The 20,899-nt window shown below is 51.4% G+C and overlaps 1 protein-coding gene across 1 annotated transcript in view; it reads right to left on the minus strand.

The window, feature by feature from the left end:
- Positions 1-2,020: 2,020 nt before the first annotated feature.
- Positions 2,021-20,899, minus strand: part of Smyd2 (SET and MYND domain containing 2) — a 43,150-nt gene continuing 24,271 nt past the window's right edge. Inside the window, exons 5-12 of the mRNA XM_041635454.1 lie at positions 20,750-20,874; positions 15,113-15,180; positions 12,403-12,505; positions 9,601-9,711; positions 8,420-8,540; positions 7,009-7,183; positions 5,412-5,520; positions 2,021-3,591 (exon numbers count right to left, since the gene is read on the minus strand). Of these exons, the coding sequence (XP_041491388.1) occupies positions 3,511-3,591; positions 5,412-5,520; positions 7,009-7,183; positions 8,420-8,540; positions 9,601-9,711; positions 12,403-12,505; positions 15,113-15,180; positions 20,750-20,874 (893 nt within the window). The 3' untranslated portion in view covers positions 2,021-3,510. The remainder of the gene's footprint in view (positions 3,592-5,411; positions 5,521-7,008; positions 7,184-8,419; positions 8,541-9,600; positions 9,712-12,402; positions 12,506-15,112; positions 15,181-20,749; positions 20,875-20,899) is intronic.

The raw sequence follows: 20,899 nt of genomic DNA on the forward strand, positions 1-20,899 counted from the left end.
CTGGGGTAGGGAGCTGAGAGTCTTTACATCTTGACTCACAGACAACAGGAAGTGGTCTGAGACACTGGGCATGGCTTGAGCATATAGGAGACCTCAAAGCCCACCCCCACAATGACACACTTCCTCCAACAAAGCCACACCTAATAGTGCCCACTCCTTATGAACTTATAGGGTCCAATGACATTCAAAAAAACATAAACAGTAAGTCCTTCACAACCCGACTTGTCTTCCTTGTGAGTAGGAATACTGAAAGTCTCTCTGGGGAAAAGAACGTGTTCATTCCAGCAAACATGGAAATATTTTTATTATGGCTACCTTGTCAATGGGACAATTATAATTCTTGAAATAAGAGCGACATAATATTTGTAAAAGACACAACACAAATGGGCCAGTGAAAACGGAGAGCAGGGAGATGGAGAGACAAGCACTGAGCAAAGCCCAGTTTATTTTCTTTAGCTAATTAAAAGCACAATTTTCAGTATACACTCGAGAAGTCAAACATCAGCATGAGGGCTGGAGAGATGGCTCAGTGGTTAAAAGCACTGCCTGGCAGCTCACAACAGTCTGTCATTATAGTTCCAGGGGATCCAATGACCTCTTCTGGCCTCCTTGGGCAGTTCATACATGTACTTCACACACAAACATACTTGAGACAAAACTCATATGCATAAAAATTTTAAAATGTTAAAGCCATCAGCACATGCATACCTATTAGTCTCCAAAGAAAATATTAAGAGACAAAGAACTCAACCTTTTAAAATATTTATGTGTACTTGTGTGTCTGAGGGTACGTGCACACGAGTGCAGTGCCTGCTGAGCCCAGAAGGGGGAGTCAGATCCCCTGGAACTGGAGCTGAAGGTGGCTGTGAACCACCCGACAGGGTTCTGGAACCACACCCAGGTCCCCTGCAGGAGCAGCAGGAGGCACTCTTAACCACTGAGCCCTCTCTGCAGCTTGAGAAAAACAAAAAGAATCCCTTAAACCAAAGAAACATACTCAAAAAATGTTCACAAGTGCTCCAAGCATGCATCAGAGTGAAGGGGAGCAGGGATCTCAACAGACTGCTGTTTTGTGAGCTTACATTTTACTTTCCTTAGCTGTAAAATATACAAAATCCAAGCATTGAGAAGACTGGGTAGGGCTGTGTAAACAACTAAACCCTTTTTTGAGGCAAAAATCTAGACAAATGGATGAGCTCTCAATCTGTGAACAGGAGTCCTCAGGACGTCCAGTGTGTCACTGGTTGGGATGTAGAAAAGCCCCCAGCAGCTCCCGGGTGGGAGGGAGGAGAGAAAGAGTTCTAAAGATTCTAGAGTTATTGGGGGTGGGCTCTAGAGAGAAGGCTCAAGAGTTCTCCACCTTTCCAAGGACCTGATTTTGGATCCCAGCATCCATAGAAGGCAGCTCACCACACTCCAGCTCTAGGGGATCTGACAGCCCTTTCTGCCCTGTGAGGGTATCTGTACGTTCATGCCATAACATGCAATAACAGTTCTTTAAAAAAATTGATTTAAAAAATAAAGTTGGAAACCTTATGAGATGCTGTCCCTCTTGGGCTTGCAGACCTGGCTCTCAGTTGGTGGCACCATTTTGAGGTTGTGGACCTTTAGGAGGTCAAGCCTTGCTGTCTCTGCCATGTGTCCAGCCAGCCTTCTGGTCCGCCATCATGCATTCCCTACCTCCTGCCACATCCTCCCCTGCACAATGGACTCCATCCCTCAGAACTCAAAGCCAGAATGAACCCTTTTCCCCTAAAAATTGCTTTTGTCCGGGTATTTTATCACAGCGAGAGAGAAACTAAACAATACATCCAACAATCACAGGTAGACCACAGGCATAGGCTAAAATGTTGTTTTCTCCACCTAAAAATTGGAAACAATTTGCCTCTGCCCATTTAGCATCTTAAGCTCAGCACTGGGGAGACAGAGGCAGGTAGACCTTTGTGAGTTCGAGGCCAGCTTGGGCTACATAGAGAGTTCCAGGACAGCCAGAGATACATAAACCCTGTCAGAGAGAGAGAGGGGGGGGGGGGGGCAGAGAGAGAGAGAGAGAGCGAGCAAAACACATACCCATGAATGCAAGCGTCCCGAGGCAATCAGGACATCTGCACTCTTATACTCTAAGGTTGGGAACAATTACTTAGTGCAGGAAAAGGTGCCCACTGTTAAGCAGCTTGGGTTTGCCTCTGTATCTGGGGAAGGTGGACAGACCTGACCAGTGGCGTCTCCTCCAGGCTGGGGCACACTTTTCTAATTTCCTGAGAAACTGAAACCTTTCTGACATAAAGAGCGTATCCCAAGCTCACGTGAGGCTCAGCCATGGCTATCCACTAAAAGAGCACTCTTAGAACACCAAGCCTCGACAGGAAGAGTAGGACCGTCTCTGCCTTCATGCGCTGGAGGGGTAACCGTGCTCTGCATCCAGGAGAGGGTCACTGGATGACTCCACAGACAGACTGCATTCCACCAGCTCAATTCCACTGTGTGGTGACTGAGAGCCCTCCACATGTAGATGGAGGGGAGGGGGACACACTGGTACTGGCCAGTCACTCAAGCCATTTCCCCGAGGGGATTGTGACAGACAACCAGAGGGCACCTCCATTAAGTTCTACTTGTCATCCAGTGGGGAACTGGCACTCTGTGGAGTGCAGAGACTTTTCTCTGAGTACCATCCCTGCCCTCAGCTTAGGGACTGCTAACAGGCTCAGGCTGCTGTGGTCCTGGTGGCCAGGCTGGGAGGAGCTGGAGTCCTGCTGGCATGAGGGTAGAGACCAGTGTTTGCTCACAACACAGGGTTGGTAAGGAATTAGTTCTTCCTCCTCAAGTTTACTCTGGAGTCTTTCCAGAACAGGAGAGGAATGCACAGAGGCTAGTCCATGGAATAAGAGAGGAAATAGCAGGAAGATGCAGCCTCCATTGCTCAGTATCTCCAGAAGGTGCCAAAGAGAAGCCGGGAAGAGGCCAAGTCCTCCTTCCAGGGAGGGCACCTAGGCCGGCTGGCTGCTTCTAGCGCCTTCCCCCCTATCCCTCTCCCTCCAGAGTCTAATGTGAAAGGAACTGCAGACCAAAGAAGACGAACCCCACTCGCGGGCAAAGAACTGGACTCAAGGACTGAAGGAGAAGAAGCCTCCCCAGCACACATGCATGCATGTACGCGTACACACATGTGCACATATGCACACGAGCGCATCCTCATAGATGTGAGAAACACTTTCAAGGCCTGGCTCTTTTATTCTTTTCTCATTCGACTCTATGCAGAACATTCCAACAGGCACGGAGGAAAAATAATTGTGATTTTAAAGCTCAGTCTGCCCCAAATCTGTATTTCATGAAGTCATGCTATGACCTTAAAAAAAAAAAAAAGGAACACACTGGAGATGGATTTAAGGTCAGAGCTGAACATGAACCTGAAACAGTGGCACAGGCAAGGCTTTGCGGAAGGCTGGAGTGACCCGTGAGGCTGCAAATATTCAAGTCCTATGAGGTTCCTGAAGAAAAGCTGGGGTGCAGTCAGTGGCTCTCGATTTCCTGCTTGATCTCGGAGATGTATGGATGGTCCTTGCCGTGAGCTACTTCCATGATGGCAATGGCCTAGGAGAGGGCAAGACATGGGGCAGATGAGCCCAACCAGGATCCTGGCCTGCTGCACCTAGTTTGACAACAGTCCGTGCTGCATGCCAGTGCTTCCGGATGCAGCATGCAAGCCACCTCTCCTAGCCCCTCCTCACCTCCACCTCCACCCCTACCTCCACCTCCTCCACCTCCACCCCTACCTCCACCTCCTCCACCTCCACCCCTACCTCCACCTCCTCCACCTCCACCCCTACCTCCACCTCCTCCACCTCCACCCCTACCTCCACCTCCTCCACCTCCACCCCTACCTCCACCTCCTCCACCTCCACCCCTACCTCCACCTCCTCCACCTCCACCCCTACCTCCACCTCCTCCACCTCCACCCCTACCTCCACCTCCTCCACCTCCACCCCTACCTCCACCTCCTCCACCTCCACCCCTACCTCCACCTCCTCCACCTCCACCCCTACCTCCACCTCCTCCACCTCCACCCCTACCTCCACCTCCTCCACCTCCACCCCTACCTCCACCTCCTCCACCTCTTCCTCACCACTTCCTCACCTCCTCCACCTCCACCTCACCTGGCAGATAACCCAGGAGAAGAAAGGCCCAGAGGGCCTCACCTCAGGACATGCTTCTAACCCACCATTCTAGACATTTTTGACTCACTGATGTTTTCCAGTGGTGACCTAACTAGGTACTATTTCCTGGCTTCACTGAGACAATGGATAGGACATCAACAGAAAAATCACACAACTCACATTTCATCCTAGCCAGACCCTGGTTCTTTATCTGAGATGTGGGGTGTGACCCCTGCTTTCCCAAATTCTCCACAGACGCTTTGGGAAATGTGAGGGGAGGGGGGAGGGGGGATGGAATGGGGGGAAGGCTGGCCTAGACTGTGGATGCAGAATTTATACAGTCTCTCAAAGAATCCACAGACTAACTCTGAAGTCACACTGCACTGTCAACATCCACATAAAACAGAGATCCTACTTCTCAGGAGGGTGACCCGGGGACAGCAGGCCTGGGTGATGGCTCAGGAAGTAAAGCGCTATCTCAAGCACAGACCTGAGGCCTGGGCCCAGACCCAAGTGAGGAAGCTGAGCATGGTGGCACAAGCTTATAAAATAAACCTGGCACTGGGGGTGATGGGTGATCTTTGGGACTCAACGCAGAGCAGCTTGCCCAAATCTGTGACCTCTGAGCCACCAAGAGACTCTGCCAACAATGTGGACTGAGGAACTACACCGGAGGCTGCCTTCTGCCTCCATATTTATAAGTACACCTGTACATACGCACATGCACGCTTACACACGTTTACACATACGCCTGGGGGCCCTGTGCCTTTTACAGCTTCCAGGGGCCTACTTGAAGGGCCACTGAGCACCTGGACTCATCTGAGCCTTCCACGTCAGGGACTACCTCATTGCTGGAAGAGGAACCCATGTGTGATGGGCTTCCACGAATGGAGATCAGGTAAGTTCATTTCAGAATTTCCCAGGCAACATCCCAACACTGAGTGACTCTCTAGATCCAGCCCCTGATTCAGACCAGGGATCGGATTCTCAATCCTAAAATGCAGGCAAGTGGAGAACCCGTCCCCTAGCTCTCCCAGTCCAGCCCCCTTGCTGTATGCACTCCTATCCTGAAGGGCCTGGGTCAGAAAAAGAGCAGGCTTAGCAGCGGATCCCACCTCCATCTACAGAAAGCACCCCGGAATGCCACGGCCAGAGGGTAGCCTAGAGCTGCTCCCCTCCACCACTGTGGTCACCAGCTTCCCCTGGCACAAGGGCACTCAGCAGACTTCACTGCTGGGATGCCCCGGCCCCACATACCTTCTTCAGAGCCTTCTCCCCAGCAGCCTTGTTCTCCAGGCCCAGGTACAGTCTTCCCAGCTTTAGCCACATGGAGGCCACATTGAGGGAGTACACAGGGTAGTGCTTACTGGAACAGGAGGAAAACAGGTCACTCTACAGCAGCTGGGCTTCCCCAGAGGCCACGGAGTCCTGGCCCGAGTGTGGGGTGGGCGCGTACACACCATCAGAGACACTGTACATGCTTTGTGGTTCGGGTGAAGCTCCATCAGAACTGCTGGGAAATCTCACCATGATGTGTGCATAAACACACCCAGCCCACTTTTCTATTTCAGCTACGCCCAGACCGAGAACCTGGGGAGACTGTCAAGCAAATACTGCATCCAGATGGGCAACAACCAGGCCTCCTCCCTCTCATCAGACAGACAGGCCACACACACAGACACACGCACACTCACACGCATGCATGCTCACACCTGCACACGTTCACAGTCTCTGAACAGCCCGGCTGTCCGCTATACCCTAAGTCCACAGAAGCCAGAACACCTGATTCAAATCTCTCTGCTCTCTAGCAGAGGACCGAGTGTCTGGGTCAGGTTTTCTCTCTGCTGTGAGCTCAGGCCTGCTTGATAGGGTTTGCTAAGAAAGAGCCGTTTCCTTGGGAATGCAGCCCAGGATATAGTTGTAGGTGATCGTGGAAGATGTGTTCGTTACGGGCTCCATTCTGTCCGCGTTGATCCTCTGAATTCCCAGGCAGGAGAAGGCAAGCTGCCTAGAGAAGCCTTGGGTCTGCAGCTCCCCCAACCCATGAAGGGGCCAATGGCTACTGCTGTCTGCCTGTGTCCCTCTCTCAGAGGAAGGTTAGAGACCAGTGAACGAACTTCCTCATCCCTCCAGGAACAGAGATCCCCAGTTTAGCTCATTCCAGGAGCAAGTTTGCAGAGCTGGCCTCCTCGTTGGCTCCCCCTGCTGGCCATCCAGGGCACAGTGGGTAAGTGGATGGCAGAGATTAGAGGAAAAGGTCTCTCTCTCCTTCCAGTCCCGAGTTTTAGAGCCTGGGCTTCTCAAGATCACCAGGATTACCCGGCATACGCTGAGGGAAGGTGACTTCCAGTCTAACACTCACACTATCCCGCAGCCTATCTCCCAAATGCCTACTGTACAGGCTTTGGGGGGCTCAGCCGTGATGGGGCCTCAGCCTTGGAGTGGTTGCCCGGAGGCCTATGACAAAGCTAAGACTTCTTGTCTCCCACATTAATATCTGGTGACCCTCTAGGGTGGGCCATTTCTCTAAGTCATTACCACTGCAGGTTGGAATCCCATATTGTTTTATTCGACTCTGAGGAGGAGACCTCAGTAACCACAGCTGGCCACTGATCCTAGAGGTCAGTGAGATGCCACTGGCCACTCAGTGTAAAAAGGCAGAAGGGGGCGGCGTGCATGAGTCGTCGGGGGGGTGGGGGGAGGAGGCCTCTGGGATACCCCACCCCCACTTCCACTCACCAGATCACAAGTGCTATCTAACGTAGACGAGGTAGGCACCTACTCTAGGCATGACTCCTCCCACAAGGGGCGGGATGGGTAGGGGGGCATGCACCCCATTCCACTCGGTGCTCACCTGTAGGGCTTGATGATCTTCTGCCCGTACCTCAGGGCTCCTTCCCAGTCCTGCATGTACAGGCAGACGCCCATGGCCTGGTACATCATGTGCAGCATGTACACATTGCTATCCTCGAACACGGAGCTCATCTTCTCCTGGCTAAGCTCACAGATCTCCAACAGCTCACTAGGGGGTGCCGAAGGTCAAGGAAACGTGCATCCCAGGGAGGGCGGGGTACCCCAGGCAGGGCGGGGCATCTCAGATGGAGAGTCTTACCTCACTCTGGGAAGAGTGAAGTCCAGAATGGGTAACAGAATTAAAGGGAACTGTAGTTTTCTTTTCAGAAACCAGGAAAACCCCCAGACCTTCCTTGCTAAGCAATGAACAGCACAGACCCACAGTGAGGATGGAGCCCACCATCTTCAGTAAAGCCCTAATGTCACGCAGGCTCTGAGCCTGAGCACCGCAGTGTTTCCCCAGGAGCATTTTAGGAAGCTGTGCCCCGAGGAAGCTTCCCAAGCACAGGGTACAACTGCAACCCTGCCTCTCAAGAGCAAACAATGTGCCACAGGGGCCTGGTGGTGGCTGTTCGGGAGGCCAAGTTGATGTGCAGGTTCAAAGCCTGCCTGGGTTATGGTAGGCCTTCATTATCAGCCTAGATCACACCATAAAAGCAGGTCTCAAAACTTAAAAAGAGACCGTGGGCAACACTTGAGTTACTGCCCAGCCCACCATCCTCCCTGTGGGTTTCAAAAAAATCACTTAAAAACAAACAAACAAACAAAGCTGGGCATTGGTGACATACACCTTTAATCCCAGCATTTGGGAGGCAGAGGTAGGTGGATCTCTCTGAGTTCGAAGTTAGCCTGGTCTATAAGAGCTAGTTTCACGACAGGATCCAAAGCTACAGAGAAACTCTGTCCCAAAAAAAACCAAAATAAATTAATTAATTAATATAAAGTAAAAGGGTTGGAGACAAAGTTCAGAGGCAGAGCATATGCAAGGCTTCAGGTTCAATCCCTAATTCCGAGGTAAGAAAGAAAGGGAGGGAGGGAGGTAGGGGGGAAGTAAAGGGAAGGTTTTTAATTCTGTCCTCTGGGATGCAAATTCCAGCTCCTTTTACAAATCCCAAGAACACACTGTGGTGCTGTGTGAGACCTTAGCCCTGGGCCTACCTGTACTAAAACAGCACACACGGCTCCTCCAGGGGGTAGCTTTTCCCCACATGGCACCCCAACCACTGCAGTCTAGAGAGGACATGTCGCCCGGGACTGCTGGCTTCTGTCTTCCCACAGGAGACCTCCTTCCTTCCGTATTCAAAACCTTACTCCCACCCTCTCCTTTTCCCTTCCTCCAGCTTCCCACCACCCCCTTCAGTGAGAGATAGCAGTACGGTAGTACGCCCAGATGGGACACACGGAAAGGTTATATTTGTAGTGCTTGGCCCTTCGGAATTCCTCAATGACGTTGCGCGCGTATCTGACCATGTCTCGGACGGCTTCTGCCTGTGGTGGACTGCTGAGCTTCCGGATTTCCACCTTGGCCTTGTCCTGAGGGGGATGACCACAGTGTGAGGTGCCCCCTCCAGGGCAAACTGCTCAAATCATCCCTGCATTCTCACAGAGGCTGAGGCTAGGGCTGGGTCTATAAGGAACCCTACTCTGTTCACTTTTTATAAAACCATAAACAGGAGCTTTCTGGTCAGTCTCCTGAGGCAGGATCCCAAGAGTGTTTTCTATAGGTGGACTGCTGTGTTTGCCCGTCTAGACATCAGGAGACCAGTGACCAGGGCTGGCCTTGGAAACCCATAATGCGGGCCGTGGAGGACCTGGACACAAGTTCAAGAAGCCTGGCTATCCACGTGGAGACCAGAGGTCAGCTTCGGACGTCATTCTTGAGGTAGCTTCACCTTGTTTTGCTGAGCGGGAGGGGTGTGTGTGTGTGCGTGCATGTGTCCCTGGGCACAAGGGCACAGAGGAGGATCTCATATACCCTCCTCTCTCTCTACCTTATTCCCTTCAGCAAGGGTCTTTCTCTGTACCTGAAGCGAGGCTGCCAAGCCGCAAGCTCCACCAATCCCACCTCTGTGTTCCCTACACATAGACACCCTCCAGCACTGGGGTTCCAGGCACACATAGTAACACATGCCCTTTTGTATGTTCTAGGGATCTGAACGTGGGTCCTCATGTTTACCCTGAGGTAATCACACCAGCCCTACTTTGCTTTCTGAGGCTCATCAAGCAGGCTAGGCCAGGCTCTGGTGATCAGCCTGTCTCTGTCCTCGCTCCGCCCCCACCTGGCGCTGGGACTGTAAGTCCACTTTCTCGTGTGTTTGCAGGAGCACTCTGCTGAGGGCTGTCTTCACAGCCTGGGCCATCACTTCTTTCTAAAGAACAGAAACCCGGTAGAGCCTCCTCCCACCTGCACCGCAGACTGGGGATGTTTCTCCGGCTGAGCAGAGCCTCATCTACCTGCATTCCCCTGCCTGTCCTTGTCACATGGGTTAAAAGGGTCAAGATGCCCTGTGTGTGGGGAGAGGTTGGAGTGGGCTCACAGCAAGGACCTGGTACCCATGTGCACCCTTCTCCTCCGCCCCGTCAGCGAACTGACCTTGTCCTTGGTGGTACACTCCCGGCACTCACAGGTGAAGAAATAGGAGTCTCTTAGCCGGTCGTTCCTGTCTTCTGTTGGATACAGCAGGTCAATATAGCTGGTGAACACCTAGGGTACAAAAGCCCAGACATCTGCAAGAGGAAACGCAATTCCTACCACTCTGGCTTTGCAAACCTCTGACATGGATGATAGGGAGAGAAAGCAAGCAGGGTGGCCACTGAGGGTCACACGGCTTCCTTCAACACTGGATCTCTTCGAAGGCTGTGGAACGGTGTCCATCTCCCTGTGGTGGTGAGACGGTCTATGGGCTCAGTCCCTAAACCGGGAACTAAGAGATGGAAGGACCCTTTACCTTCTCTCACCAAAAATCAGGCCTAGGACCTGTCCTGGGCTCAGGGACAGGAGCAAGGACCTCAGGACTCTGCCTGACCCTATTTACTTCTCCTTATATCCTAGCCTGCAATGGCTCCAGGTCCTCACTGCTGTTTCTGCTGGGTGTGTGCAGGGGAGAACACGGCCTTACACACCCAGGTCTGTTCACCTATCCTCCTGACGTCATGCAATAGTGCAGGGGGGACGGCAGGGGCTCTGAGTAGCCTAGGGGGCAGTGCAGTATACATGGCTTCCAGGATACAAGTGGCTGAGGCCTCACTCAGTAAGAGCTGCAATCCTGACGCCAGGGAACACGGAAGGGTTCCTTCATTCTCCTGGCCTTGCCTGTTACAGAACGGTCTGGAACAAAGACCCGAAGCCTACAGAGAGAAGGTCAGCCCTTGTGGGTGTGCCAGACCTTTTGACTTTGCAACATGATATTATTATATAGTTCATGCCTGAGAATCATGCAATCAAGTTTTTTAAAAAAAAATCACAAAGATCTGATATTTTAAATATGTTTATGAATCTGTGCTGGGGGCCTTTCACAGCTATCCGCAGCCACATGTGGCCTGCTGGAAAGTGCCCATCACCTATTCATAGGGACGACAATGCCTGCATCCCACGTACCTGGGCACTGTCCAAACGTCATCAGTGTGGCAGGGCCCACGGGCCACACTGCCATTCCATCAGGGACAACAGCACAGGGTGGTAGCCAGTCCCTCACTGGTGCCTCCCTGGCTCAAGAGGCAAGCCTCGGGCATATCTTGGTTCCATCTAATACCTGGAACCCAGAGGAACTGGCTCCTTTCCGTCTGCAAGCAAATAACCCCATAAGTACTGACTTCCCTAAACTGAAGTCACCACAGGAACAATCCACAACTGTACGCCAACAAAGAAAGAGAAACACCAGCCAGCCAGGCCCTGCGACACAGGTGTGGCAAGGAAGGGAGCCTGACTCCTTGCCATGATGGGCAGACAGTGCAACAGAGGGACGCGTCCAGAAGATGGCGACAAAGGCCACTCCAGGGGCACCGTCCAAGGCTCACACAGCCTATCCAGGAGGACAGGCCATTTGTCTCTGGTCAGTCTAATGGAAGCCAGGGTTGGGCATTTCACTCTGCTTTGGTTTCAAAGGGGCCCAAGGCTCTTCTCCACACACCACTCAGGAACCTCAGTATCCAGGCTCCAGACTGGACACCCACCTCATGCGGGGCGTAGCAAAGAGAAGGAAGGGGCATGAATGTTAGCTGTGGACCTCTGAAGAATGGAAATCAAAGCTTTCTGTCACTTAGCACGGACATGTCCCTCAAAACAGCAGTATCGGTTCAACCAAAACTGAACCTAGAAAGTGTAATCACACAAGGTGGACACGTGACCACAGCATCGGAAAGAGAAGCAGTCCAGGGAACAGGTGATGAAGCATGTCTCTCTATATACCTCACATTAAGGAAGGGAGCTGGAGCCTCCTGTCCCCAAAGTGCCTCTACCTCCGAGCTGGGCATGCACCTGCCCATGGTCCCTTTCTGAGAAGAGAACCTCAAAGACATGCCACTTGGAGCCGAGCCTCACCAGGTCTTGCTGGGCTATCTCCTTAACAATGTGCTGGTTAGCCGGGCGGTGGTGGCGCACGCCTTTAATCCCAGCACTTGGGAGGCAGAGGCAGGCGGATCTCTGTGAGTTCGAGACCAGCCTGGTCTACAAGAGCTAGTTCCAGGACAGGCTCCAAAACCACAGAGAAACCCTGTCTCGAAAAACCAAAAAAAAAAAAAAAAAAAAACAATGTGCTGGTTAATTTTGCCAACTGGACAGGGCTGTACCCACGAAACCAGAACCTTCCTTCATTTAGCTGCTTTTGTTGAACATTCTACTACCACAAGAAAAGTAAGTCCAGACAACGATGTTTAGTTTTGTGGAAGAATAACTCACCAGCGAACTGTCTCACATCGGGGATACACAGACTATAAATCCTGGCTAAGAACTTAACTGAAGGGGGTTGGAGAGACGGCTCAATGGTTAAGAGAATTTGTTCTTACAGAGGACCCAGGTTCAAGCCCCAGCACCTACATGGTACTGTAGACCACAGGCGTGCACATGATATGCATACATACATGTATACATACATGCATGCATGGATACATACATACATATATACAAGGCATTCAGATACACAAAGTAAAAATGAATAAATTTTGGGGGAAAAGGGGTTTAATTCAAATTTATTTCTTGTTTCTGTCTGGCCTAAGGAAATGGTGAGCATCAAGGGACATCAAACCAAGTCCCAAACCTGACAGATAGCCCAGGGAAGGCCCGGGGCCCATACAGTTTGGCTGCATGGGTCACTATGGCGATTCCACGTAGATTGGGCCGCTCTGCCTGTCACAACAGCCTGAGTCCAATGCCCGACCGCCATGTCTTCCATCTCACCTCATCTCCTGGGTGGATCTCCTGTACGGCTCTGACTTCTGCCACGGTCCCTTTGTAGGTCACAATAACATTAGGGCAGCAGCTGTGGTTCATCAACGCGACACTGTCAATCAAAAGAGGAAACCCGGTTGTCCGAAGGCTGCGGGCAGACTGCTGAACTGACTCACGGCTTACCTGTCTGATGGCTGAGAGCGACGGAGTCTCCAGACTCCGTAAGATGGTTGAAAGTACACAGACAATTCTAAGAGAATGTTCTCTGCGCATTCAGAATAATACCTGGCCTTTCTGGGTTTTGTTGTCTTATTTTGTTTTGTTTTTTAAGACAAGGTCTCATGTAGCCCAGGGCAATCAAGAATTCAGCAAGTAGCCAGGGGTGACCTTGACGCCTTGATCCCTCGTGCCACCATGCCCAGTTTATGTAGTGCTGGGGTCCAAACCCAGGGCTTCACGCATGCCAGGCAAGCATGGTACCAAGTGAGCCACACCCTCAGTCCCAATGCCTAACACGTTACTCTTTCAACATATTCAGATAGGAAATCCTCATATGAAACATGATCTCTAAGCGATATGGGAAAAGTAGCATCTACCGGAGTATTCCTTCTGGACAGGCTCAAACAACAATGCTGGCAGCCAGCTGCCCCCAGGTACACACGAGCATGAGACAAAGGGGCTACTTTCTGTCTAAGTGGATCATTTCTCAAATGTTCCCTTCAGATGTTGAGAAATGCCAGCTGCTTGCAGAGGGGTAGGGGGCTGTGATCCCCGCCCCAGGACCCAGAGAAGCACCTCAATCTCCAAATCTGGGAAATTGGGACATGGCCTCTCCTGCTGCTCACTGTCTGCTTTTTAGGGACAGTGACAGAGACTTGCCTAGGCGAGGTGCTTTGAGCTTTCTGATTATATCAAGGTCAAAGTTCTAAGAACAGAAACTTCTAAACTACAGGGGAAGGTGCTTGATCTCACAAATGCTGCCTTTGAAATCACACACTCATGTGATTTCAGCCCTAAAGGATTTTTCCCCAATTAAAAACGCCCAGCAACTGGGGCTTACGCTCTTGTGGGCACACCTGTCCATGTGAACAGCTACTCAGAGCAGCAGCACAGCCTGACCCCAGGAGACCGGACAGAACCCTTCTCTGGCTTGCCCCAAGATGCGAGAAAGGGAAGGGGTCTCAGAACCATTGCAGGTGGACTGCCCCAGAGTGCCTGGTGTGGGGGTGGGGTGTGACTCTGCCTCTCTCCTGCCTACTAGAGCTCTAAGGAGAGTGGGTGACTGGCTTTACATATGGGGTGGACAGGCAGCCAGTTCTTGTTTACATTCGGGGTGGACAGGCAACCAGTTCTTGGTCTTGTTGCCAGGGAGGTACATTTCCACCTTGTACTACAGCCTACTTAGATTTCTGACCAGGGATACTGGGATGGCAACAGGCTCCAGGGTGTCTGCTAAGCAAAGTTTCCAAAGGGCATGTTAAGAGCCAAGCAGAGCAGGCTTCTACAACCATCCTGGAATCTTGGATAAGGGTTAGCCCTCTCTCTGTCCCTCTCTGTCTCTGTCTCTCTCTCTCTCAAACAGTTGAACATGGTGGAAAGGGCACAAAGAAAGTTAGCCAAGCAATGCAGTATCCGGGATTGCCACTTCTGGCCACTATGGGAGACAATGAGGCGGCAAATTCAGACCCCTCAGACATTCATAAGCAGAGGCCAATGTGCAGAGCTCAGCTCAGCATTGAGGTTGTCCAGGTTGTCCTCACAGAATCCAAGCCTGTTCTTTTCTCTGTTCTCGTCCCAGCTACAGAAGCCTAAGAGTCCCTGCTGAAAGGCATGCTGGTCCTCAGCAAGCTTCTGCCTGAACTGACCACACCTCGGCTTCAGGGCCAATGCCAGTAGCTCTCTCTCCTGTGAGAGCTGCAGGAACCAGGGCCTGCTCACCCAGGTCCCTTCCTTCTGACTCCCCCAATGCCTGCAGCCGGCAGCAGATAAACACACCAGGAACCGGTGCATGGCAGGTGAGGAGCAGATGGCATCCCTGGCATAGTGTGGATCAACTCAGGGCATACAGAGGCTCCCCTGGCCACCTGTGAAGTAGGGACCAATCACTCTGAATTTCCATGAACAACAGAGCCATGAAGACCTTTCAGGGGCATCCAGATATCCCTGAAGTCACGGGGAAAAACACCTTGTAACACTGAAACTTTTCTCCAGTCACTCAGTGTCCCTCCGGCTCAGCGTCCCTCCAGCTCAGCGTCCCTCTGGCTCAGCGCTCCTCCAGCTCAGCGTCCTTCCAGGCGGTGCCACTTTCCACTGGCATTTTCCAAAATGGGCAGCTGGGCTAGAGCTGACATATTTTCTCCCCAAACCATGACTAACTCTTGTATCGGCAATTAATGTCTCACTTTGAGCATAAGAAACTAGATTTCCAGAGCCGCAGGCCTGCAGTACGCTTCCCAGCAGGCCACAGGGTGTTCCTCTCTGTACTGATACTCCTTAACAACAGCCTGGGCCTGGTGGGATGTCACTACCAACGCTCTGCTACCTGCCACCCTCGGATCCTCAAGTGTAGGGGAAATATTTTGAAATCTGGCAGATTAAAAAGCTGTCTTAATTCACTTGGCGTTTCATGCCTGCCACACGCAGCCGGGTGGGTTATGTAAAAACCAAATTAGCGCTAAATAAGTACAAAGGGGAAGGAACGAAGTCAGACTCAACCTACTCAGGGAATATCGCCGATCCCAAATGAGAGAGCTCTTCGTCTTCAATGGTGAAGCCATTACAGTTCACCTGCAGCGAGATGGGGAGAAAGAGAGAAACCTCCGGTTACAGCTCCCCGACCGCAGCCGCACGGCACCTCTTCAGCCGCGCCAAATCAGCCAAGACGTTCTGGCTTGGGGCGTGGAAGCTGCCCTTGCAGCATGGCATCCTCTGACCAGTAAAATCTACCCAATGGCTCTGAGCGTCAACAGACGGAAGGAGACGCGCTGCTGTCAGAGCTCCTCTCTGCATGGCTGCCCGCAGAGCTGCAGTGGAGGGCACTGTGGGAACACGCGATGGGGCTTCTGGGAGGGAAGTCTGGTTCCTATGCTTGGGTAGTCAGACTGCTTCGGGCCAGGAACTCCAGTGAGACCACGGTGTGTGTATGTGTGCTCCAATGAGACTACAGTGTGTGTGTGTGTGTGTGTGTGTGTGTGTGTGTGTGTGTGCGCGTGCGCATACATGCACATGACTTAGATCCCATCCTCAAATCATTTTTCTTAGAATGGAATCTGGTGACCCAATGTCTACCTCAGAAGGTGAGGTGATAAGTTCAAACCCTTCACTCATCTATGGAAGTGTGGGCCCTTCCTCTGAGAGGTGAAGAAACCAAGAACCCCGAGGCAATGTTACAGTCAAATCAGTCTCTGGTCCCTCTCTCATCTTTAAGAAGAATGGCTGCATTTAGAACACTGAGGACATAAGGTTAGAATCGGGCTGGGGAGATGGCTCAGTCATAGCCCCGCAAGCATGAAGACCTGAGTTTGAACCCCAGAAGTCATGTAAAAAGAACGCTGGGCATACAGTGTAATCCCAGCCACGGGGAGGTGGAGACAGACAGACCCCTGGAGCTCCTAGGCTGTCTGCCTGGCCTAACCAGAGAGCCCCAGAACCCAGTGACAGGCCCATCTCAAAACACAAAGTACAGCTCTCGAGAAAGAACATGAAGGTTGGTCTCTGGCTTCTTCATGTGCATGGGTGTGCCATGCACGAGCACATGCACACGTATGTGAACACACACTCCCTCCAAGGGTAGCTCTCACCACACTGGAGGTCTAGGTCAAGGTGAACAGGCTAAAAGGATGACTATGAGTGCCAACTCTGCACATTTCTCTTTCCACAGATAGTAACAAGCATAGCCTGCTGGGTGCTTTACACGAAAGGATGATCAGGGCAACTTTCAGAGGTTGGGAGAGAATCCCACAGGTGTTCTGTAAGGACTGAAAAGCTCAGGGATGGACGGCGCGGTGTCCTCTCTAAGAGGATGAGAAAGGAGCCAGCACTACAGTCACAAAGCTCAGGGATGGAGGAAGCGGTGTCCTCTCTAAGAGGATGAGAAAGGAGTCAGCACTACAGTCACAAAGCCCGTCAGTGACGAGGGCTGAGGTGGCTGGGACTCGCGAGACTGTGAGCTCTGAGCAAACTTACTTCCTCCCGCTCCTAGGTTTCTTCCAAAGAGCACTACCGAACACTACGCTGGGTGCCCCGACCCCCCACCTCACAAGCCCGTAGTATCATGCTAGCATGAATGCAGCAGTCCACCGTACAAATAACCAGGGCTCCCGGGACCCACAGCGGAGTGAGCGGTTCAAGGATGTGTGAGATGTGGCGGCATAAAGGGAGTCACGGCTCACCCAGGATGTTCTGACAAAGCCTGGCATCTGTACACCAGACTATGCTTGCAACTGGGGTGGGACTGCTGTGTAGGAGGTTCAAGGACAGCCTCTGCCATTTTACACAGGGCCTCTTCATTTGCTGCAGCATAAGCCAGGCCTGCTGCCATGCAAGCCTCTGGGGGCTCTCCTCTCCCTCTCATACTGCCTGAGGAGCACAGCTGGGATAACTGGTGCTCAGGACTGCATCTGCTGGGGTCTGAACTTGGGTCCTGACACTTGCCTGGCTAGGGCTTCCCTCGCTCAGCCATCATTCCAGGTGTGCCATTTCTCATGATAAGCTGTGTCTATTAATTGGGAATGTGGCAGTTTTGCATAAAATTAAAAGATTATTGGAAAATCTTAGGAACCTTGGGTGCATACCGTAGTAAAAACTATGATAATTTTACTTGCACTACTGAGGTCAAGAAAGAAGAGGAAGAAAAAGAAGAGGAAGGGGTGAAGAGGAGGGGAGGAGGCGAGCACTGTGGGTTCATAAAATGTCCCAAAGGTCTGACATCCCTAAGTAGAAGCCTGCACGCTGTCTTTTTATGCACCCTGACCAAGTGCATCCCTGGACCTTTAACCACGAGCTGCCAGCCCACATTCGGTAGGATGAACTGGGATTTTTCTTTTGTTTGGCAAAATTTCTTTAGCGTGAACTCCATTTCTAGGTGTTTCTGGCTAGGTACTGGGCAGTAACTTTCTCCTGCTGGACTCGGGGCTCACAGTACCCACAACGGCTGGCAAATGCTTGCTAAATGAAAGAGAGATTCCTGGGGTTCATGATGTGAAATTCCCAATCAATAAAAATATGAAAAAAAACCAGAGATATATCAAAACAGATGGCGCGACAGCCAGCTCCCCAGCCTTTGGGAACTGAACTGTGGTTCTCTGATCTGCATCCCTTCTTTTTACCCCTTTCTATCCCTCCCCTTATGCTGTGGGAGTATGCGCACACGTTCTCCTATGGACATGCTGTGGGAGTGTGCACACGTTCTCCTATGGACATGCTGTGGGAGTGTGCGCACATGTTCTCTTACGGATATGCTGTGGGAGTATGCACACATGTTCTCTTACGGACATGCTGTGGGAGTATGCACACATGTTCTCCTACGGACATGCTGTGGGAGTATGCACACATGTTCTCCTACGGACATGCTGTGGGAGTGTGCACACATGTTCTCCTACGGATATGCTGTGGGAGTGTGCACACATGTTCTCCTACGGATATGCTGTGGGAGTGTGCGCGCATGTTCTCCTACAGACATGCTGTGGGAGTGTGCACACATGTTCTCCTACGGACATGCTGTGGGAGTGTGCACGCATGTTCTCCTACGGATATGCTGTGGGAGTGTGCGCGCATGTTCTCCTACAGACATGCTGTGGGAGTGTGCACGCATGTTCTCCTACGGACATGCTGTGGGAGTGTGCACGCATGTTCTCCTACGGATATGCTGTGGGAGTGTGCGCGCATGTTCTCCTACAGACATGCTGTGGGAGTGTGCACACATGTTCTCCTACAGATATGCTGTGGGAGTGTGCATGCACGTTCTCCTACAGACATAAGTGTAATCTCACTTTCTTCTGGAGAGGCAGTGGTGGTATTTGAGCCAAACTACATAGCAATTTTCCTGCCAGCCTCCCCTCCCTTCTGAGATGTCCCTAGAGAAGAAAAGTGAACTTGTACATTAGAAAAGATGCATGGGCTGTGGTTCTTTTTTCCCCCCGAGTCAAACCAGGCGTAAGCGCCTTGCTAAAGCTATCTCATAATTAGCATTTAAACTAGATGCAGGCTGCACATCCAACACTCTCTCATCCACGCGCAGGTTTGCAGTGATTAAAGCAGCTCAGAGGGCTGCAGTCACCTTCAGCTGCCAGCTGCCGCTGCATTACCCGACAAGAGCCTCCTCAGCTGGGTGAAAGGCTCAGGGCAGAACAGCACACACCAGCTGGAGCCGAGGCAAGGCCAGAGGGCAAGGTGGGCACGAGCCACATTTCCTTTGAGCTCTAGCATTTTCTCCGGGGGCACTGGATTCCACCTAAAACTCACACAAGGACTTTGTGGTGTATGGGGCTTTGGATGCGGCTCAGTTGGTGGAGTGTTGGCCCAGATCACAGGAAACCCTGGGTGTGGTGGTACATACCTGAAATCCCTGCACTTGGGAAGCTTGGTGTCATTCCTGGATACACAGTAAGTCTGAGACTAGCCTGTGCTACATGAGAGCTATTGAAAGGCAAACTGAGATGAAGCCAGCACGTGGCACACAAACAGCTTTGAATGAATACAAAGATTTAATCAATGTAAAGGTCATAAGGAATAAATTCCTAGTTGTATGCAGGTATGCACACACCTGTGTGGGTTCCCTAAGGCGCACGCACACACACACACACACACACACACACACACACACACACACACATAATTTCATTTCTCCATATGTACACTTGACCTTTGATGTGAACATGGGGTGTGATCTGAGCCAAGTACATCAGCACACGGAAGGCCTACCGGCATGCATTGCACTATTAAAGGAAAGGTCTTTTTGGCCATCGCCTGTGACAAACTTCACTTGGCTGTTCTACCTTCATATAACCACGTCTGAGCGAGAAGAAACTCCTGTAAGAACAGTTTCAGAAACTCGGTCCCCACACCCGCCTCTAACATCTTTGGGTGTTGTGATGGTTAATATTGGCTGTCGACCTACCAGGATTTAGGTTTGCTACAGATACATGCCTCTGGGCATGTCTGAGGGGGACCAGGTCAACCCATGAGGGAAGACCTGAGCTGGACATGGGCTGGGGTATGGACTGAACGTAAAGCGTCCTGCACAGTAGCACTGGTCTCTCTAGCCCAGCCACCCGCCTTCCCACCATGGACCGCACCCTCAAATCACGAACCCAGATAAACTATCCCTTCCTGGAGCTTCTTTTGTTGGGTGTCTCTCCACAGTCGTGCACAGATGCTGAGGAGGGTGCAAACCAGGTGTGGAAATGAGCATGACCATGGGCTTCCATCTTAACTCTCCTTACTGGAACCCACGATTCCTTCTGCAGGAGTACCTGGTCATCGTCACATGGCTGAAATACTCTTCATAAACACTAGGTCCGCGGCTAATTCACGGAACCGTTAGCAGTGTTGTTCACTGGGGTCTAAGTGGGGAAAGACTCGCTTCTCCCTTCCCTCTGTCATAATGCTTAGTGCACGGCTACTGTTTTCACTCATTTTTAGCATGTGGGGTGATTATGTGTGTTTGTATGTGTATGAATGTGTGTCTGTGCATGTATGAGTGTGTACAGTGTGTGTGTGTGTGTATAAATGTGTGTATGTGTGTATCTGTGCTTATGCATGTATGAGTGTGTGTGTACGAATGTGTATATGTGTGTGTCTGTGTTTGTGCATGTATGTGTCTCTGCATGTATATGTATATGTGTGTGTGTCTCTGTGTATATGCATGTATGTGTGTGTGTATGACTGTGGGGAAGATGAAGGTCAGAGGACAACCTTGGGTGTTGTTTCTCAGACAATGTCCACCTTGTTTTATTGTATTTTATTTTTACTTTATGTGTATAAATGTGTTGCCTGTATGTATGTATAATGCATGCCCTGTACCCGTGGAGGTCAGAAGAGGTCATAGGCTCTCTTAAAACTGGAGTTACAGATAGTTCTGAGCCACCATGTGGGTACTGGGAACCGAACCCAAGTCCTCAGTAAGAGCAGCAAATGCTCTTAACCTCTGAGCTGTCTCTCTATCTCAGCCCACCTGTTTCTTGAGAAAAGGTCTCTCATTGGCCTGGAACTTGATAAGGGAGCTAGGCGGCCTGTGCCACTGAGTCCTAGGTTTGCACCTGTTTCACAGGGCCCAGGACCTTGTCAGGTAGATACTGTCAGCATTTCCACGTGTCTCCATGAGTACATGCTGTAGAAAGGGCGCTGGCACCCTCACCTGGGCGAAGAGAACCACGAGGCTGCTGTGGTCGGGGAACTCCAGGTGTCTGGAGTAGAACTGATGGAGAGCAGCGATGTCGCTCTGGATCAGGTCCTTCTTCTCATTGTCCAGCTTGTCCAGATCTGTGAGAAACAATCTGTTACCACA

The sequence above is a fragment of the Microtus oregoni genome, unplaced genomic scaffold (genome assembly GCF_018167655.1).
Source record: "Microtus oregoni isolate MIOR12 unplaced genomic scaffold, Mior012 000047F_ref0000412, whole genome shotgun sequence".
Lineage (NCBI taxonomy): Eukaryota > Metazoa > Chordata > Mammalia > Rodentia > Cricetidae > Microtus > Microtus oregoni.